Source organism: Budorcas taxicolor, chromosome 23, assembly GCF_023091745.1.
Source record: "Budorcas taxicolor isolate Tak-1 chromosome 23, Takin1.1, whole genome shotgun sequence".
Classification (NCBI taxonomy): domain Eukaryota; kingdom Metazoa; phylum Chordata; class Mammalia; order Artiodactyla; family Bovidae; genus Budorcas; species Budorcas taxicolor.
This window is the reverse complement of record NC_068932.1, coordinates 22,754,823-22,773,245: the sequence shown is the minus strand read 5'-3', so window position 1 is coordinate 22,773,245 and position 18,423 is coordinate 22,754,823. Positions and strand designations below refer to the sequence as shown.

Here is an 18,423-nt window from a genome sequence, read left to right as displayed (position 1 = left end):
TGTCAGGTCAGACAATGCTGTGGAGCGACACCAGTCAATGTACACTCAAGAAACAGCCACAACATTTTATTTTCAAAGTTTTCAATCCCATAGGAAAGTTAGAAGGAGAGTACAATATATCCTTCACCTCCATACATTCTTCACCGAGATTCACCGGTTATTAACATTTTGCCACATCTGCTTTTTCTTCTGTCTCTCCTCCAGCCCACTTTGTTTTGCCAAATCATTCAAAAGTTAAGCTGCAGACATTATGTTATTTTGTTTATAAATAATCCAGCTCCTATCTCCTAGGAACAGGGACACTATCATAATATAATACCAGAACATAATACCATATCACACCCAAGGAATTTCACAGTTGCACAGTACTATTATCTAATATACAGTCTATATTTTTTCTAATTGCTCTGAAAATAACCTTTTTTTCAATCCAGGGTCCAGTCGAGGACTGTAAGTACATTTAAACAGTCATGTTTTCGTTGATCTAGGCAAGTCCCAGCCCTTCTACCTTTCATAGCACTGACATTTTTGAAGGGTCCAGGCAGTTGTCTTATAAAATATCTTACAATCTGGTCTTGCCTGACTATACACTCCGGATTCAATTCAGATGAAACATTTTTTGGAAAAGTGCTACATGTGTGATGTTTCATACTTCACAGTGTATCATGTAAGGAGGTGCATGGTAGTCATTTGTTCCATTTTGCATCGCTACATTTGATCATTTGGTTAAGGTGATGGCCACTCAAACCATTGTAAAGGTATTCTTTTCCCTTTGTAGCAAATAAGTAACCTGTGGAGGGATTCTTTGAGTTCCTGTGAACATCCTGTACCCCAACAATCTTTTTTAGTCCAATGGTTTTGACATCTGTTGACAAATGAGCTTGAATCAATGACTACATTAGTGTTGCAAAACAGTCACTGTGATGGTTACTCTGTAGTTGGAATGAACCTTTGCAAATCAAATCCTATTTTCTCCCTCATTTGCATTATTATTTCAGAACTATAACATCAGAACTATTTCAGAAGTTCATCTGCTTGACTCCACCTGACAGTGATTCATAACACCTGTTTTACATTTCTCTGATCTTGATCCACCTGAGCAGGTACATTAAGTGCAAACAAACGTATAAATGCACTGGCTTAAGCAGTCGGCAGGAAGCTACCTGTCTATACAAGCAAGAGATTGCCTAGTCTTTAGAGCCCTCCTTCCCATAATGGATCAAATTCCATGTCAGGAAATGTCTATTTTCTAGGAGCTGAAATATCTGTTGGGAGAGACTGAAGAAATGTCTATTTTCTCAAAGACAGTTCTATATCAGCATCAGTTTCAGGCATCCCAAGAAGGGAGAGAAGGGGACACAATGGGTTCAGGCAGTGGACTCCTGGCACAATGTTAAAAGACGCTAGGACAGGACCAAATAACATGGGTCTACTTCCAACAGCCTGGGTTCCCCTGCCCCAGTGAATGATATTCCTTCCTGTCAACAGTCATTTAGAGTCCAAATGACATCCCAGACTACTGTATAAGAATCGCCAGGAAGCTGGTTAAGAAACAGATGCTCCAGTCCCACCTCTGACCAACTGAATCAGAGCCCCGCAGGGCATTTGGGACTAAAGTATGTTGAGATCCCAGAGAATCTCATGAGTAGCCAGGTTTGAGAACTCTTGCTTACAGAAGACCCACTATAGCCTCCAAAGGGGCACTATCCCATAGGCCACACAATGGTAGATGGTAATTAAGGATCAGTCCCATTACATGATGGCCATCCAGCCAACAACTGACAGTCAGGGGTCTGGAACGAGGGAAGAGGCCTTCAACATAGACGGTCAACTGCACCCTCAATTTAGAGCCTACTCAAGGCTAGGGGGAAAAAAAGCGACTATACTTAGAGAAGCTGCCAAGTCTATGGTTTTCCAAATTTAGCTTCTAGCAGAACATTTGGGAACATCACCCCCCTGAGATTCTGAGTCAGAGATCTCCTCTGGGGCCCAGGGATGTGTGCTTGAAACAAGCTCTTCAGATGATTCTGATGCATGGGTGCAAGGACCATACTTTGAGACATCCTGGCTTGGATGTTGGTCTGCTCTGCTGTGCTGGCTTTCACTTCAAGGCTACTTACCAAACCAAAGAAGCAAAATGTGAAGTCATATGGGAAAGGTTTCTGAGCAATTAATTAACCACTCAGAAACATTTAGATGATATGAAACCATCCATAAAAAATACTGACTTCCACTCCAACATATCATCCCACTGGAGGACTACTGGCAAGCTAAGTCAAGAGCATGTGACCAAGGCTCCCAGCACAAAGCCCCCTCTTCAGGTTCCATATTAGCAGAGGAGCTCCAGAGGGGCACCAGGGGCATTGGACCATCCCCTGGAGGGCACCTGAATCATCTGAATCAAACAATATATCTGACTGTCAAGGTCCTACCTGATTCCAGCTTCTCATTCCTATTGCGAGGGAGCAAGCTCATGGCAATTCATTCTCTCTCTCTGCCCTATGCTCTACTGCTAACCCTTACCTAAGATTAACATGTGTATGTGTGCCCCCACAAATGGAGATGGCTAGGCCTCCAGCATCGGGGGGAAGGACCGTGCTAATTGTGGGAAACGGGACAAACAGGAAGAGCACTGGTCAGCTCCATGCAGGGCTGGCCTTTGGCTCCCTGGGAATGAGAAGCAAGGCTAGCAGACTGCGACCGAGGTTCTGGGTGTTAGCGACTCCCACTGTTGGAGGTCGTATGACATATCCTTTCTTCCCATGGCCCAGACAGCTTTCCACTTGGGAAACACCAGGAAACAAACCACCTTCATGGTGCAAATGGGGTACACAGCACTCCCAGGAAAGCTCCCTCCACAGACATCAAAATATACCTGTAGGTCCCAACCCTAGCAGGCTCATGGTGAAAGGACACCCACACCAGCCAGCTTCTGGGGCTCTTACCTGACTGAAACACATATCTGGCCAAGCCCTGCATTAGCTCTGCTGGCCACGTTGGGGGCGCAGACTCCCCTGTTTCTCTCTTCAGACGAAATGTCAACTCAAAGCCAAAACCACTAGGTCCATCTGTTCCTGTGAATCTGGAAGGAATAAAAAGCAAATGTTTTTAGTTTAACTACCTTAGGGAAAACACTGTTTTGTTGCCTAATTAAAGTTCTCCTTTCTTGGTGGCCTCAGCATCCAAACCCCCTAGTTGGAAGAATCTCAGGGAATAAGCCTTGAGGGGAGGGAGGACCCTGAAAGGGGGTAAGGAACCAGAACGCTAGCCTTGCCCTCTAGCTACCATACATGTGTATGACCTCAGCCTGGCCAATCGAATTCGCCTGCTGGTACTCTGAATTACAAGTTCCAGATTTGGCTCTGGAATATTCCTTTCTGTATGACTGAGGCTCCAATAATGAAAATTGTCCTTATTCACATTCTTTATTCCTACAAGCTATGAATAAGCACCTACTTAGTTTGCTAAGAATATACGTCCTACTGTATGCCCTAGGAGGATGAGACCCTTCTCCACTTCCACCTCCACCTTGCCCCATGATGGGACAATCCTTGGGTTGAGCTGGCTGGCCTCCAAATTCAGCATTTGAGGAAGGGTCTCAAAGCAGACTCCAAATACTGGGAGGGCCTGTGATCTTTCTGAACCCTGGCACCCCATGTGCACTCTCCAATCACTGGCACCCGGAGGAAGCAGTCTGCCCTCCCCTCCTGGCCCCAAATGGCCCAGAGTGATGACGGTCACACACATCAGAGGAAGATGAGGCAGGTGAGCAGTTCCTGCTTGGAAACGCTCAGGAGCCCAAATCTCCAGAGGAGTCCATGCAATGGGCTTCTGCCAGAGAGGGAAATGATGTAGATTAGAGAGGAAGGCTGGTTGGTGGTGGCACCTCCTGGGGTGAAGGAAACATCCAGGGAGGGGCGGCTGAGAGGTATAGGAGGCCTGCCAGCCCGGAAAGGGTTAAAAGTTAAAATATGTTCATGATATAATTTTCAGTAATTATATCTTGTACAAACATGAGCCACAATGATTATACACATGTAAACTCCTGAGCATACAAATCCAAGCTATAAAATAAGATGACAGCCAACACCTTCTTGGAGCCAAGCTACTAGAACAGGTGGTCAGAGAGGAGAATGCTGAAGATCAGAATGAGGTGGTCAGTGCCCAACCTTGGGATTCCACGTGACATCATTTCTCCATCATCATCATCACTGCCTCCAAGGGGCCAGGCCAGGAGACTGGACATAAAGAGGTTCCAACGACTCAGAAGCTCTGACACCAAGGCCAGCCCTGCTTGTGTACATGAGTGGGTCCAGCCCACCTGCACCTGCTGCAGTGAGATTACCTCTGATAAGTTCTCTAAAGTTTCTCTAAATTTTAGCGTCTAAAGGACTGAAAAGGAACCCTTATAATACCACAGAATACTTAGACATCATTTCCTTTTTTTAAAAATTAATTTATTTAATTGGAGGCTAATTACTTTACAATATTGTAAGTTTTTGCCATACATTGACATGAATCAGTCATGGGTGTACATGTGTTCCCCATCCTGAACCCCCTCTCCTACCTCTTTCCCCATCCCATCCCTCAGGGTCATCCCAGTGCACCAGCCCCGAGCACCCCGTCTCATGCATTGAACCTGGACTGGCGATCTTTCTCACGTATGATAATATACATGTTTCAGTACTATTCTCTCAAATCATCCCACCCTCGCCTTCTCCCACAGAGTCCAAAAGACTGTTCTATACATCTGTGTCTCTTTTGTGGTCTCAGATATAGGGTCATCGTTACCATTTTTCTAAATTCCATAAATATGAGTTAATATACTGTATTGGTGTTTTTCTGACTTACTTCACTCTGTATAATAGGCTCCAGTTTCATCCACCTCATTAGAAGTGATTCAAATGCATTCTTTTTAATGGCTGAGTAATATTCCATTGTGTATATGTACCACAGCTTTCTTATCCATTCATCTGCTGATGGACATCTATGTTGCTTCCATGTCCTGGCTACTGTAAACAGTGCCACAATGAACACTGGGGTACATGTGTCTCTTTCAATTCTAGTTTCCTTGGTGTGTATGCCCAGCAGTGGGATTGCTGGGTCATATGGCAGTTCTATTTCCAGTTTTTTTAAGGAATCTCCACACTGTTCTCCATAGTGGTTGTACTAGTTTGCATTCCCACCAACAGTGTGAGAGGGTTCCCTTTTCTCCACACCCTCTCCAGAATTTATTGTCTGTAGACTTTTTGATAGAAGCCATTCTGACTGGTGTGAGATGGCACCTCATTGTGGTGTTGATTTGCATTTCTCTGATAATGAGTGATGTTGAGCATCTTTTCATGTGTTTGTTAGCCATCTGTATGTCTTCTTTGGAGAAATGTCTGTTTAGTTCTATGGCCCATTTTTTGATTGGGTTGTTTATTTTTCTGGAATTGAGCTGCATGAGCCGCTTGTATATTTTTGGGATTAATTCTTTGTCAGTTGCTTCGTTTGCTATTATTTTCTTCCGTTCTGAAGGCTGTCTTTTCACCTTGCTTATAGTTTCCTTCATTGTGCAAAAGCTTTTAGGTTTAATTAGGTCCCATTTGTTTATTTTTGCTTTTATTTCCATTATTCTGGGAGGTGGGTCATAGAGGATTCTGCTGTGATTTATGTCAGAGAGTGTTTTGCCTATGTTTTCCTCCAGGAGTTTTATAGTTTCTGGTCTTACATTTAGATCTTTAATTAGATACCATTTTCTTTGAGTATCAATGGGGAGGCAGATTCCACTTGGGGATATACATCTAGAATTTTGGAGACCAGGCTAGAAGACGCTTGGCAGGATACAGTGTAAGCTATTTTCTTTCCTTGCTGAATTGTCTTGGCTGGGAGCAATTCTATGCAGAAAGGCTGAGGGAAGAGTTAAGCAAGCTGAGGCTGTAGGCTTGCGAGGGGGTGTGAAAACTCGGGGTAAAGCAAGACTGACTTGGAGTCAAAACCCTGCAAAGGGAGATGGGTCACTAGGGCAAGGGGAAGATTTTAAGCAGCCACCAATTAGAGGCTGCTTTGTAAAATGTATTAGACCATTACTCCCAGGCTTTCATCCTGGGCCAAGAAAAATACATGATTTCTAACCACAAAAACTTGAGAAAGAGACTAAGAGAAACACGCTCCTCAGACTGTGCAAAGGGGAGAACCCTCCGATGCAGAGAGAGGAGCCACATCCACCCAAGCAGTACTGCCTCTCTAAGGAGGGACATGCACACGCACACACACATGCACACGCAAACATGGGTGTGTATGCGCATAAATGCACGTGGACACCATCTGCCTCCACAGGCTGCTTTCTGGGCCAGCTCTGTGGTGGGCAGGCCGGCCCTCACTTGACTGGCTGGGAGGGACAGTCCAGGCCAGATGGTCTCCACCTGCATTTGATTACCACCCACCAGGCTAGCTGGACGCAACCTCTAAACTCTGAAACATGAGTTTGGAATGGCCTAGCCCCGGGATAAACACACAACCTGGGGCCTGTCAGGACGCCTCTTCTTCAAAGCAGATTGCCCAGGCAATAGCCGAATGACAAGGTCATTCAGTCTTTAACGTCCCCTGGAGGGGCCTGGCTTGGTCTGCATTTCCTCACGTGAGGGCTTCTCCAGCCAAAGCAGACTGATCTGACCAGAGGAAGGAGCCCCTCCTGGAGAGCGGCTGTCTCGCGCATCCTCTTGAGAAAGGAACGCATGAGAGGAAACTAGCACATGCTGGAGAAGGTGGGATCTGGGTCAGAGCAAAGAATCTTACTAACACAGAAGGCTGCTAAAACACTGGCTAGTGGTAAAGGCACCCAGTGGAATTTCTTCCTACAGAGATTCTTAAAGGAAGACATTACAGATCCTCCCCTCCCCAGTCTGGTAGGGAGGGGTGAAGGATTCTAACTGTCTTGTTGTAGAAGGCTGGATGAAATGGCCTCCCAAAATTGCTTCCAGCTCAAGAACATCTGATCCTGCCTACTAAGGCACCCTAGGGAGAGGCTGGCTTTGTCTCAGCAGTTTGGGGAACCCAGGCAATGGCTGTGCCAGCTTCAGGAGTCACATCAAAGCTGCCAACAGGAAAAACATGTGCCTCCAATCCCAACCACTGGAACCTGCCCAAAGGTCTCCCCCAAAGCACCTGATTAAGAAGGTGCCAATCAGCCTCAGAGAGACCAAAATGACTGCAAACTCCAGGCAGAAGACAAACAGGAACTTGGGAGAGATTTCCTAGAATAAATACAAGACATGGACAGGCAGAAAAAGCTGACCTAAAAGCTGGCATCTTGTGTTCAACACCATTAGTTACTAGGAAAATTCAAATCAAAACTACAATGAGATACCATTTCACACTCTCTAGGATGGCCAAAATAAAAGATGGACAGTAACAAGTGCTGACGAGGATGTGGAGAAATTGGAACACTCATAGAACAGCACAGTTGCTTTGGAAAACACTGTTCAAAAATTTCTTCAAAAATTTAAACATACCATATGATACAATTGTTCCTCTCCAAGGTATATACCCAAGAGAACTGAAAACAGTTTTTACACAAAAACTTGTACGCTAATATTCATAGTGAAGTGAAGTGAAAGTCACTCAGTCGTGTTCAACTCTTTGTGACCCCATGGACTATACAGTCCACAGAATTCTCCAGGCCAGAATTCTGGAGTGTGTAGCCTTTCCCTTCTCCATGGGATCTTCCCAACCCAGGGATTGAACCCAGGTCTCCTACATGGCAGGCAGATTATTTACCAGCTGAGCCACCAGGGAAGGCCAATGTTCACAGTAGCATTAGTCTTAAAAAACCAAAAAGTGGAAGCAATCCAAACGTCAACATATAAATGGATAAACAAAACACAGAATATCCATACAATGCAATATTACTTGGCAATAAAAAGGAATGCTGTACTGATTATCTGCTACAACATGAGTGAACCCTGGAAAATTATGCCAAGTGAATGAAGCCAGATATAAAAGACCACGTATCATATGATTCCATTCATATGAAATGTCCAGAATAGACAAATTCACAGAGACAGAACGATTAGTGGTTGCCAGGGGCTGGGGAAGGAGAGAATGGGGAATGACTGCTAATCGGTATAGAGTTTCTTTCTGGAGTGCTGGGAATGTTCTGGAATTAAATAATGGTGACGATTGCACAACCTTGTGAATATACTAAAAAGCACTGAATTGTATACTAAAAGGATGAATCTCATGCTATGTGGATTACATCTTTAAAAAAAGAAAGTTGGCATCTCAGATACACCTCTATGCTAGGGGAGGCAGAGCCAACCATGCCAAATAAGCCAGGCCTTTACCTGGCTCTATCTACAAATAACCACTACAATTAACTGAATACCTACTAAGCTGGAGGCCTTGCACTAAGCACTTTCCTGATGCTGTATTATTTAATTCCCCAACAACCCTGTGACTCAGCCATCGTTATCCTCATTTAACTAATATATGAGAAAAAGACACTCGAGAGAATTTAAGTAATAGTCTATAAGTCACACAGTAAGCAAGTGATGGACTTCAGACTTGAGGTCTGACTCCAAAGCCCATTTTTTTACTGCAGTGTGACTTCAGGCAAGATACTTAACCTCTCCATGCCTCAGCTTCCTCATCTCTGAAATGAGGATAATAACACTAACTATTTCAGAGTTGTTAGGAGGATAAAATATTTCAAAACTGCCTGAAACACTGTAAGCATTGTATCACTTACACTAAGTCAAAGAAGAAAGTTACAAAAGACTGCATGTTGTATGAATTCACTTATATGATACAATAAATAATTTATAATATATATTTATATTATGCAAAATATCAAGAATAGGCAAATCTACAGGAACAGAGAGCAAATCAGTGATTGCCTCAGGCTGGGAGACTAAAGACACAGGCAGAGTCGCTGCTAATGGGTGTGGGCTTTCTTTTGAGGTGATACAAAAAAATCATAAAATTAGTTTATGGTGATGGTTATGTAACTCTTGAATATATTCAAAACCACTAAACTGTATACTTTAAGTGAGTGAACTGTATGGTAAGTGAATTTTATCACAATAAAGCTGTTTTTAAAAACTGAGGTGGGGGCGGAAACCCCAAAGACCTAATGGTAAAAAAATTCACAAACAGAGCTATAGATATTTTCCTCTTGAGCAAACAACAAGAAGGTCCATCTCACTCATGGTAAGAGAAATGCAACTCAAATACAAATTAAAAAAACAATGATACCATTATCACTTAGACTGGCAAAAATTTTAAAGTATGACATTATATTCCATTGATGAGCCTGTGAGGAAGGAGGTATTTTCATATATTGCTGGTGGGGATACAAATCAGCACAAGTTTTTTGGGGGGAAGTGAGTAACACCTAACAAAATCACCTATTGTTTACTTTTTTTTTTTTTTGGATGCACCACAGCAGTTTGCCCAGTCTCAGTTCCCTGACCAGGGATTGAACCGGAGCAATGGCAATGAATGCCCAGAATCCTAACCACTAGATCACCAGGGAACTCCCACATATTGTTTACTTTTTGACTCAGCAATCAAACTCTAAGAGTTTATGATCCCAAAATACTAAATGCCCGTTCATAGGACAGTGGTCCAAAGAGTACAACACAGCTGTAAGAAGGAAAGAAGAAGAGCTCTAAACACTGAGTGGATATTGTTAAGTAAAAACAGCAAAAGAGGACTATACCACGCCACCTTTGGAGAAGGAGAAAAGTGAATACAGGAAAATGTACCTGTATTTGCTCATTTCTGCAAAAAGCAACACAGGAAGGATAAATCAGAAACTCATAAGATTGGTTACCTACAGGCAGTAGGTGGAAATCAAGTGGAAAGGACTGTGGGGTGGGGGAAGTACGAGTGTGACATTTCTCTGAATATACATTTCTGTATGGTTATCATTTCTGGATCAATGATAATGCTTTCACATACTCAAAATAAACAAGGATGGAGGAAAATGTTAAATGTAATACAGATATAAATTAATGAACTTAACTGTATTTGAAATAATATTACCACACTGAAGAGGGGGGAAAAAGTCACCCAAATACCTTATGTACACAGTTTGTTGATCATATGTCCTCAGACTAAAGACAGAAAGAACAGTAAACAAATACTGAACTCTAGTTAGCATGCAGTGTTATGGGTTGGTAATTCTGAAACTACTTTCTGTGTAAATGTATTGTGGATAATGAGAGCCGGGTTACTTTCACTGTAAGAAATGATAAAAAACTGGTAAACATATATCAAAGTTAAAAATATGTAAAAAACAAAGGACAGAACGAGCCTCATAGGTATGATTTTGGAATTGGAGGTATTGGTATAGTATTTAATAATGGAATAAAAGATGTGGGTGTGGGTGTGATACAGATGTATTTCCTAGCTCTCTCCACTGAGTAACACCTCAAAAGCAATGATAACACACAGCACTTAGATCTTGGTTTCTAAATACCATCTGCCATTAAAAAAGACCAGAGCTCACTGGAGAAATGGCTGATTCCAGAGAAATGGCTGATTTCCAGGAAGCACAAAATGACCCTGGAACTTTTTGTTATATCAGAAGGTAAGGAAGGACTTAAAGAATGATGGGAACATTTAAGTCAACAGTAAAGAGAACCCAACTTAAGGGCTCCCACTGGCCAAATTGAGGACAATCTGAGCATCAAAACGAATGGTATTAACAAATTATAACCTATTAATTAAGACTCTATTGACTCCATACTGATTATAATGGACCTAGTGACACTGGGTCTATAGATTTGGGACTTACCAGCCTCCATAATTACATGAGTCAATGCCTTATTTTATATATATATATATATATATGAGGGACAGCAGCTTTTCACTCTTGTATTTGGAAAAAGCCTTTTCTGTAAATACATTCAGTGGTATTTATAAGAGTAAAACATTTAGAAACAATCTAAATGTTCTACAAGTAGGGGTATTACCAGTTCTGGCGCACTGTGTGGTGGGACATTACACAGTCATTAAAAACGAGATTTCTTCAAAGCAGGAAGACTAATCTCTGAGTTTTGAGAGGCAACGGGTTTTCTGCCTCTAACTGCTGAGTAAGTATGTGTTAGTCGCTCAGTCATGTGCAACTCTTTGCAACCCCTGGAATGTAGCCCACCAGACTCCTTTGTCCATGAGAGTCTCTAGGCAAGAATACTGAAGTGAGTAGCCATTCCCTTCTCCAGGGGATCTTCCCATCCAGGGATCGAACCTGGGTCTCCTACATTGCAGGCAGATTCTTTACCATCAGAGCCACCCAGGAAGGCCCAGCTGGTGAGTACTAGGTCCTAGATACTTCCCCAGTGGAGCCTCAGATAAGAATGCCGCCCAGCTGACACTGATAGCAGCTTTGTGAGGCCCTAAAGAGAATGACATAATGATCTCTGTTCGTTTCCAAGGCAAACCATTTGATATCACGGTAATTCAAGTCTATGCCCCAACCAGTAACGCCGAAGAAGCTGAAGTTGAACGGATCTATGAAGACCTACGAGACCTTTTAGAACTAACACTCACAAAAGATGTCCTTTTCATTATAGGGACTGGAATGCAAAAGTAGGAAGTCAAGAAACACCTGGAGTAACAGGCAAATTTGGCCTTGGAATGCGCAATGAAGCAGGGCAAAGACTAATAGCGTTTTGCCAAGAAAATGCACTGGTCATAGCAAACACCCTCTTCCAAAAACACAAGAGAAGATTCTACACATGGACATCACCAGATGGTCAACACCGAAATCAGATTGATAATATTCTTTGCAGCCAAAGATGGAGACGCTCTAATACAGTCAACAAAAACAAGACCAGGAGCTGACTGTGGCTCAGATCATGAACTCCTTATTACCAAATTCAGACTTAAATTGAAGAAAGTAGGGAAAACCGCTAGACCATTCAGGTATGACCTAAATCAAATCCCTTATGACTATACAGTGGAAGTGAGAAATAGATTTAAGGGCCTAAATCTGATAGAGTGCCTGATGAACTATGGAATGAGGTTTGTGACATTGTACAGGAGACAGGGATCAAGACCATCCCCATGGAAAAGAAATGCAAAAAAGCAAAATGGCTGTCTGGGGAGGCCTTACAAATAGCTGTGAAAAGAAGAGAAGTGAAAGGAAAGGAGAAAAGGAAAGATATAAGCATCTGAATGCAGAGTTCCAAAGAATAGCAAGAAGAGATAAGAAAGCTTTCTTCAGCGATCAATGCAAAGAAATAGAGGAAAATAACAGAATGGGAAAGACTAGAGATCTCTTCAAGAAAATTAGAGATACCAAGGGAACATTTCATGCAAAGATGGGCTTGATAAAGGACAGAAATGGTCTGGACCTAACGGAAGCAGAAGATATTAAGAAGGGGGGTGGCAAGAATACACAGAAGAACTGTACAAAAAAGAGCTTCACGACCCGGATAATCACGATGGTGTGATCACTCATCTAGAGCCAGACATCCTGGAATGTGAAGTCAAGTGGGCCTTAGAAAGCATCACTATGAACAAAGCTAGTGGAGATGATGGAATTCCAGTTGAGCTATTTCAAATCTTGAAAGATGATGCTGTGAAAGTGCTGCACTCAATATGCCAGCAAATTTGGAAAACTCAGCAGTGGCCACAGGACTGGAAAAGATCAGTTTTCATTCCAATCCCAAAGAAAGGCAATGCCAAAGAATGCTCAAACTACTGCACAATTGCACTCATCTCACACGCTAGTAAAGTAATGCTCAAAATTATCTAAGCCAGGCTTCAACAATATGTGAACCGTGAACTTCCTATGTTTAAGCTGGTTTTAGAAAAGGCAGAGGAACCAGAGATCAAATTGCCAACATCTGCTGGATCATGGAAAAAGCAAGAGAGTTCCAGAAAAACATCTATTTCTGCTTTATTGACTATGCCAAAGCCTTTGACTGTGTGGATCACAATAAAGTGTGAAAAATTCTGAGAGAGATGGGAATACCAGACCACCTGACCTTCCTCTTGAGAAATCTGTATGCAGGTCAGGAAACAACAGTTAGAACTGGGCATGGAACAACAGACTGGTTCCAAATAGGAAAAGGAGTGTGTCAAGACTATATATTGTCACCCTGCTTATTTAACTTCTAAGCAGAGTACATCATGAGAAATGCTGGACTGGAAGAAACACAAGCTGGAATCAAGATTGCCGGGAGAAATATCAATAACCTCAGATATGCAGATGATACCACCCTTATGGCAGAAAGTGAAGAGGAACTAAAAAGCCTCTTGATGAAAGTAAAAGATGAGAGTGAAAAAGTTGGCTTAAAGCTCAACATTCAGAAAACGAAGATCATGGCATCCGGTCCCATCACTTCATGGCAAATAGACGGGGAAACAGTGGAAACAGTGTCAGACTTTATTTTTTGGGGCTCCCAAATCACTGCAGATGGTGATTGCAGCCATGAAATTAAAAGACGCTTACTCCTTGGAAGAAAAGTTACGACCAACCTAGATAGCATACTCAAGAGCAGAGACATGACTTTGCCGACTAAGGTCCGTCTAGTCAAGGCTGTGGTTTTTCCAGTGGTCATGTATGGATGTGAGAGTTGGACTGTGAAGAAAGCTGAGCGCCGAAGAATTGATGCTTTTGAACTGTGGTGTTGGAGAAGACTCTTGAGAGTCCCTTGGACAGCAAGGAGATCCAACCAGTCCATTCTGAAGGAGATCAGCCCTGAGATTTCTTTGGAGGGAATGATGCTAAAGCTGAAACTCCAATACTTTGGCCACCTCATGTGAAGAGTTGACTCATTGGAAAAGACTCTGATGCTGGGAGGGATTGGGGGCAGGAGGTGAAGGGGACGACAGAGGATGAGATGGCTGGATGGCATCACTGACTCAATGGACATGAGTCTGAGTGAACTCTGGGAGTTGGTGATGGACAGGGAGGTCTGGCGTGCTGTGATTCACGGGGTCGCAAAGAGTCGGACACGACTAAGCGACTGAACTGAACTGAAAGAGAACACTCAGATAAGCGACTCCTGACCCAGAGGAGATGTGAGACTATGTGTGCTGCTTTGGGCTACTCAATTTGTGGTTATTTGCTATGCAGCAGTAGAAAACCAACACACCCACCTTGCTCTCTGCCCTTTAAGGCTGACCTCTGTGGGGCTCCTGAACCTTCTGGCATTCAATTGGGTTCAGCCAGTGGAAACTCTAACAGGAAATCAGAGGGAGGAGGGAGACCCTTCAATTGAAGGTTACCGCTAAGGTCACACTGAAGAACAACACTTTACACAACTCTCTTCCTCTGGGTCCTCAAATCTCACTCCCTCCTCTGGTCCCTTCAGCGCTAGGAGAGTAGCAGCTGAGCCAATGACTAGCCTTGTGTGACTGCACTCTCTTCTTTACAAACAAACCCTTCCCCAGCCATCCTGCTTTGAAGGTGCCAAACTCTCTCTTGTTGAGACCAGTATAGGGCACCTACCACTCTTCCTTACTCCTGTGCAAGCCTCCACCACAGGACCCTCCTTGCTATTTGGTAGCTGCCTTCCTAGTTCTCCCATTAGGATTGGAGTTGCCCCCTTTTTGCACCACCAGTGACTGACAAAGAAGTGTTCAGTGAAGGCTTGCTGAACAATGGAACAGAGTGAGACTGAAATATTTACTAATGAGACTAAATTTGAGAAAAAAGGCAAAGTTTTACAGAATTTAGAACACTGGGCAAGGTATAAGGGGGCAAATGCCAGCCCAAGGTTATGAGCTGAAGGGCTTAGGCAGAGTAAATCTGCCAGCAGAGCAGGGAGGCTGGGAAGTGAGGATGGGAAACACAAGACAGTCTCAGTCTTGGGCTCCTTCAACACTTTGGAGGTACCAAGGTGAACTTGGGGCAGAAACTGCAAAAAAATTATCCCACTTTATGGTCCTAATAAGATGCTAGAGAAGAGTCCAGTGACGGAGACAAGACACAAAGCCCAGCTCCACCACTTTCCAGCTGACCCTTGGGCAAGTTAATTTCCACGTGCCCTGGAGTTTCCTCACCTGTTAAGCTGGAATAAGAATATTTGCCTCATAGGGCAGCTGGGAGGCTTTTAGTGGGTGGCACAGAGCCCAGCAGTAGCCAGTGCCCATACAGAGAAGCCAGTAGCCAACCTCCCCTTACTTCGTGCTCAGCAGAAGCAACCCCGGTCATCACTTCTCCCTGAGAACAGCAGCAGACGCTTCCAGCTTCCCCGCCCTCTAGACTCTGAAGCTTAACCAGCCCCATCCTTCAAGAGGTGCTGGATCTTCCAACTTTGCCGAAGTTCCTGACCTTGGATTCCTCAAACCATGCCCAAGAGTCTTCCTGGCTGCTTCCTTGCTTTGAGTGACAGCCATTACAACAGAATTCAGTAAACAATTACAAACTAAATATTTGCAAAGATTGTTTCCATTTTGAACAGTTCACAAGTACTGATACATCATGACTTATTTTGAAATCCTGTTTGGTGACTACACAAAGACTAAGTGAGGTAATAAAACTTGGTAAAATTCTTTTCCAGTGTCTATATGGTAATATTCTGACATAGCTATGTTTTTTTAAAAAACATTTCCAGCTATATCACGTTAATTTTGCACAATCTTAAAGAAAGTAAAAAAGAAAGAAAGAAAAAACTGTATCAGTTGAGACTCTGCACCTTATGCTGAGCTGGGACTCTAATGAGGCTATGGTGCAGGGCCGCCACCTCTGAGCTTGAACTCTGAGTAGCAGATGCTCTTTCTGCTTCGTGCCATCCAACCAGACTCATGGAATGCACTTGCCTCACTCAAGTAGATGTTTCCTCGGATCCCTTGCTGGGAGTCAACTAGCACGTTCCCACAGCATTCCTCAGGTTTAAAAACAGTAGCTCTCAGGTTGATTCAGCTGAGAACCCAGCTAAACAATCTACCTGACTCCCAACGCTCAGGGTGGTTTAATTCTATCCCCGGCTTTCAGTGAGCAAACAGCCTCCCAGCCTGAGAACTGAATCTAAGAAAAGCACCGAGCCAAGAGCAGCAGACCCTTTCTCTGCAAGATGGCAAAAGCTGAGAGTTCATCCTCCCCTAGTGGAGATCAACTATACCTTCTCCCCTCTACTCCCAACCACCACCAAAGAACCCAAAGGTCAGTCCCCAGAGGGATTCCAAGCCCACTTGGTGATCTATAGGAATTCTAGGCCAAAGAGGAGCTTGGTGCTTGAGTTACTTGGCATCACTAGGACAGCCCCAACTCTAGGCTTTGGGCTAAAGCAGGATCTATACTAAGATCTTTTTTTTAATTAAGAAAAAAAAAAAGGTTAGGCCAACAGCAGCAAGATCACAGTCAGATTTAGGAAGCAAGACTCTGTCTGCAGACAGGTGTACAGCCTGGGGCTTCTTGCAAACCCAAAGATCCACGGCATTCTGCCCAAAGACTTTCTATTCACCCACTTGCCTCCAGGACTCTGGGAAGTCAGACACCCCAGATCGAGACACCTGAAAGAGGGTAATGGGGAGGAACAAATCTTTTCAGCATCTCCATTCCCCGAGAGCAAGGACAGTACTTATTGTGTGTTCTGTACGTGGGCACAAAGTGTCACAGCTGAGCAAATGCTAAACAGTAGTAATATTCCCATTGCCGTCCAAAGAAATAATCAGGCTGAGATATTCAATGACAAATAAGATAAGACAGTATTAAAAAGCAATGAGCTTTCCTCTCAGTCACTACCAAAGTCAGACTCAAATATCTTAAGGGCATTTCCTTGGAATCACTGTACAGATGTTTCCTTTTTAGGGAAATAAAACTGTCACTCAGCTCTGTTCTCTTGACTTCACACCAGTGCTGACTTCCTACGTTACTGGAAAAGCTTCCTAAAACCTCTGCCCCATCACATCATCCCTTTGCTCCCCTCATCAACAGATAATAGATAATCTGTTGAATGTCACATCTTTGTCTTGCCTTCAAACTCTCCAACCTCATCTGGCTCCACTGTGCTCTTCTTACCAAGCGCCAAGTATACTGGCCTTCTTTTTGTTCCTTGAACATGTCAAGGTCCTTACTACCACAGGGCCTCTGAAATAGCAATTTTCACTGCCTACAATCTTCACATAATTGAGTGACCAGAGCATTGTACAACTCCAGGGAGCACAAATTGCACAGAATAATATGAATGGTGCCCCTAGAGTTGCAGGGGGTGGCAACCTGGTTGCTACTTTGTCACTGAGCTCCCAGTTCAAATGCTGTGTCTTCAAGGAAGCCACTACTGATTACCTGGTAAATGTAACCTCTCCACCTACCTCAACCTCAATTTCTACCTGGATATCTCTAGCACATCATCTCTGCCTTATTTTCAACACAGCACTTGCACTACCTAAAACTTTTCAACAGGTTTTTTTCCTATTAAAATGTAAAATCCATGAGAACAGAAACCCTACCTGTCTTGCTCCTATGATATCCCCAGCATTTAAAACGTAAAGTGCACTAAACACTTCAGGAAACCAATTATGGGCTTATTATACACCAAGTACCATGCCAGGTGCTAGAGGTTCTCCCCCACCCCGATAAAGCAAGGTTCCAGGATTTCTACTGAAATCACACACCTCCTCCCAAAGAAAGGCTCTTGACTCTTATGAAAATTCCCATTGAGCATCAACCCCATTATGAGTACATAGGTCCAAACTGAAGAAATCTCCCTGCATGAGCTAAACGCTCAGACTTGGTGCTGGACCAGAAGAATTCTTTGCCTCTGCTGTGAGAATGCTTTCCCAATAGCCAAAGAAACCCCAAAGCAAGGTTTTTAAATTTTTCATTTACTCATTCACGCAACAAATATTTGTTGATGTACTGGGGAAACATCAGTGCATAAAGCAGATGTACATCCTTACCCTAGGGGAGCTTACATTCTAGTGGGAAGAAGGGCAGACAGACAACAAACAAACCAATTAAATAAAATAAGGTAAATGGCGATAAGTGCTTTAAAAAAATTAAGCAGGAAAGGGTGATAGTATTTCATGGAGGGGGCTCAGGGTTTCCATCCTAAGTAAGGAGGTCAGGTAAGCCCTCACTAAAAGGTGATATTTGAGGAAAGACCTAAGGAGATGAGGGAGTAGGGCATGAAGCTATCTGAGAATAGAGTTTCTAAACATGGGGAGAGCAGGTGCAAAGGCCCTGAGGCAGCAGAGTGCCTGGTTTTGCAAGAACAGAGTGAGGAAGGAGAAGAACAGCAGGGGATGAGGTGGATTAAAGAATCTTGGTGGCAATAGCCTTTGGCTATTACTGAGACAGGAGGTCACTGGATGGCAGGGAGGGACATGGTATGAACATTGCCATCAACCACAGAGCTGGGATAGGACTAAGGGCTCTACAGTAGCAAAGCTCCTGTAAAGCTCCAACCTCAAAGGCTCCCTGCTTAGCCAGTGCCTTCCTTCTGGGCCTTTTCTCTGTGCAAAACCCGTGGCTATAGG

General features: G+C 43.5%; 1 protein-coding gene across 2 annotated transcripts in view; it reads right to left on the bottom strand.

Moving 5' to 3' along the window:
• Positions 1-18,423, bottom strand: part of SUFU (SUFU negative regulator of hedgehog signaling) — a 110,103-nt gene that overhangs the window by 71,632 nt on the left and 20,048 nt on the right. For both annotated transcript variants that reach the window (XM_052660694.1, XM_052660695.1), the window contains exon 3: positions 2,946-3,082. In XM_052660694.1, the coding sequence (XP_052516654.1) occupies positions 2,946-3,082 (137 nt within the window). The remainder of the gene's footprint in view (positions 1-2,945; positions 3,083-18,423) is intronic.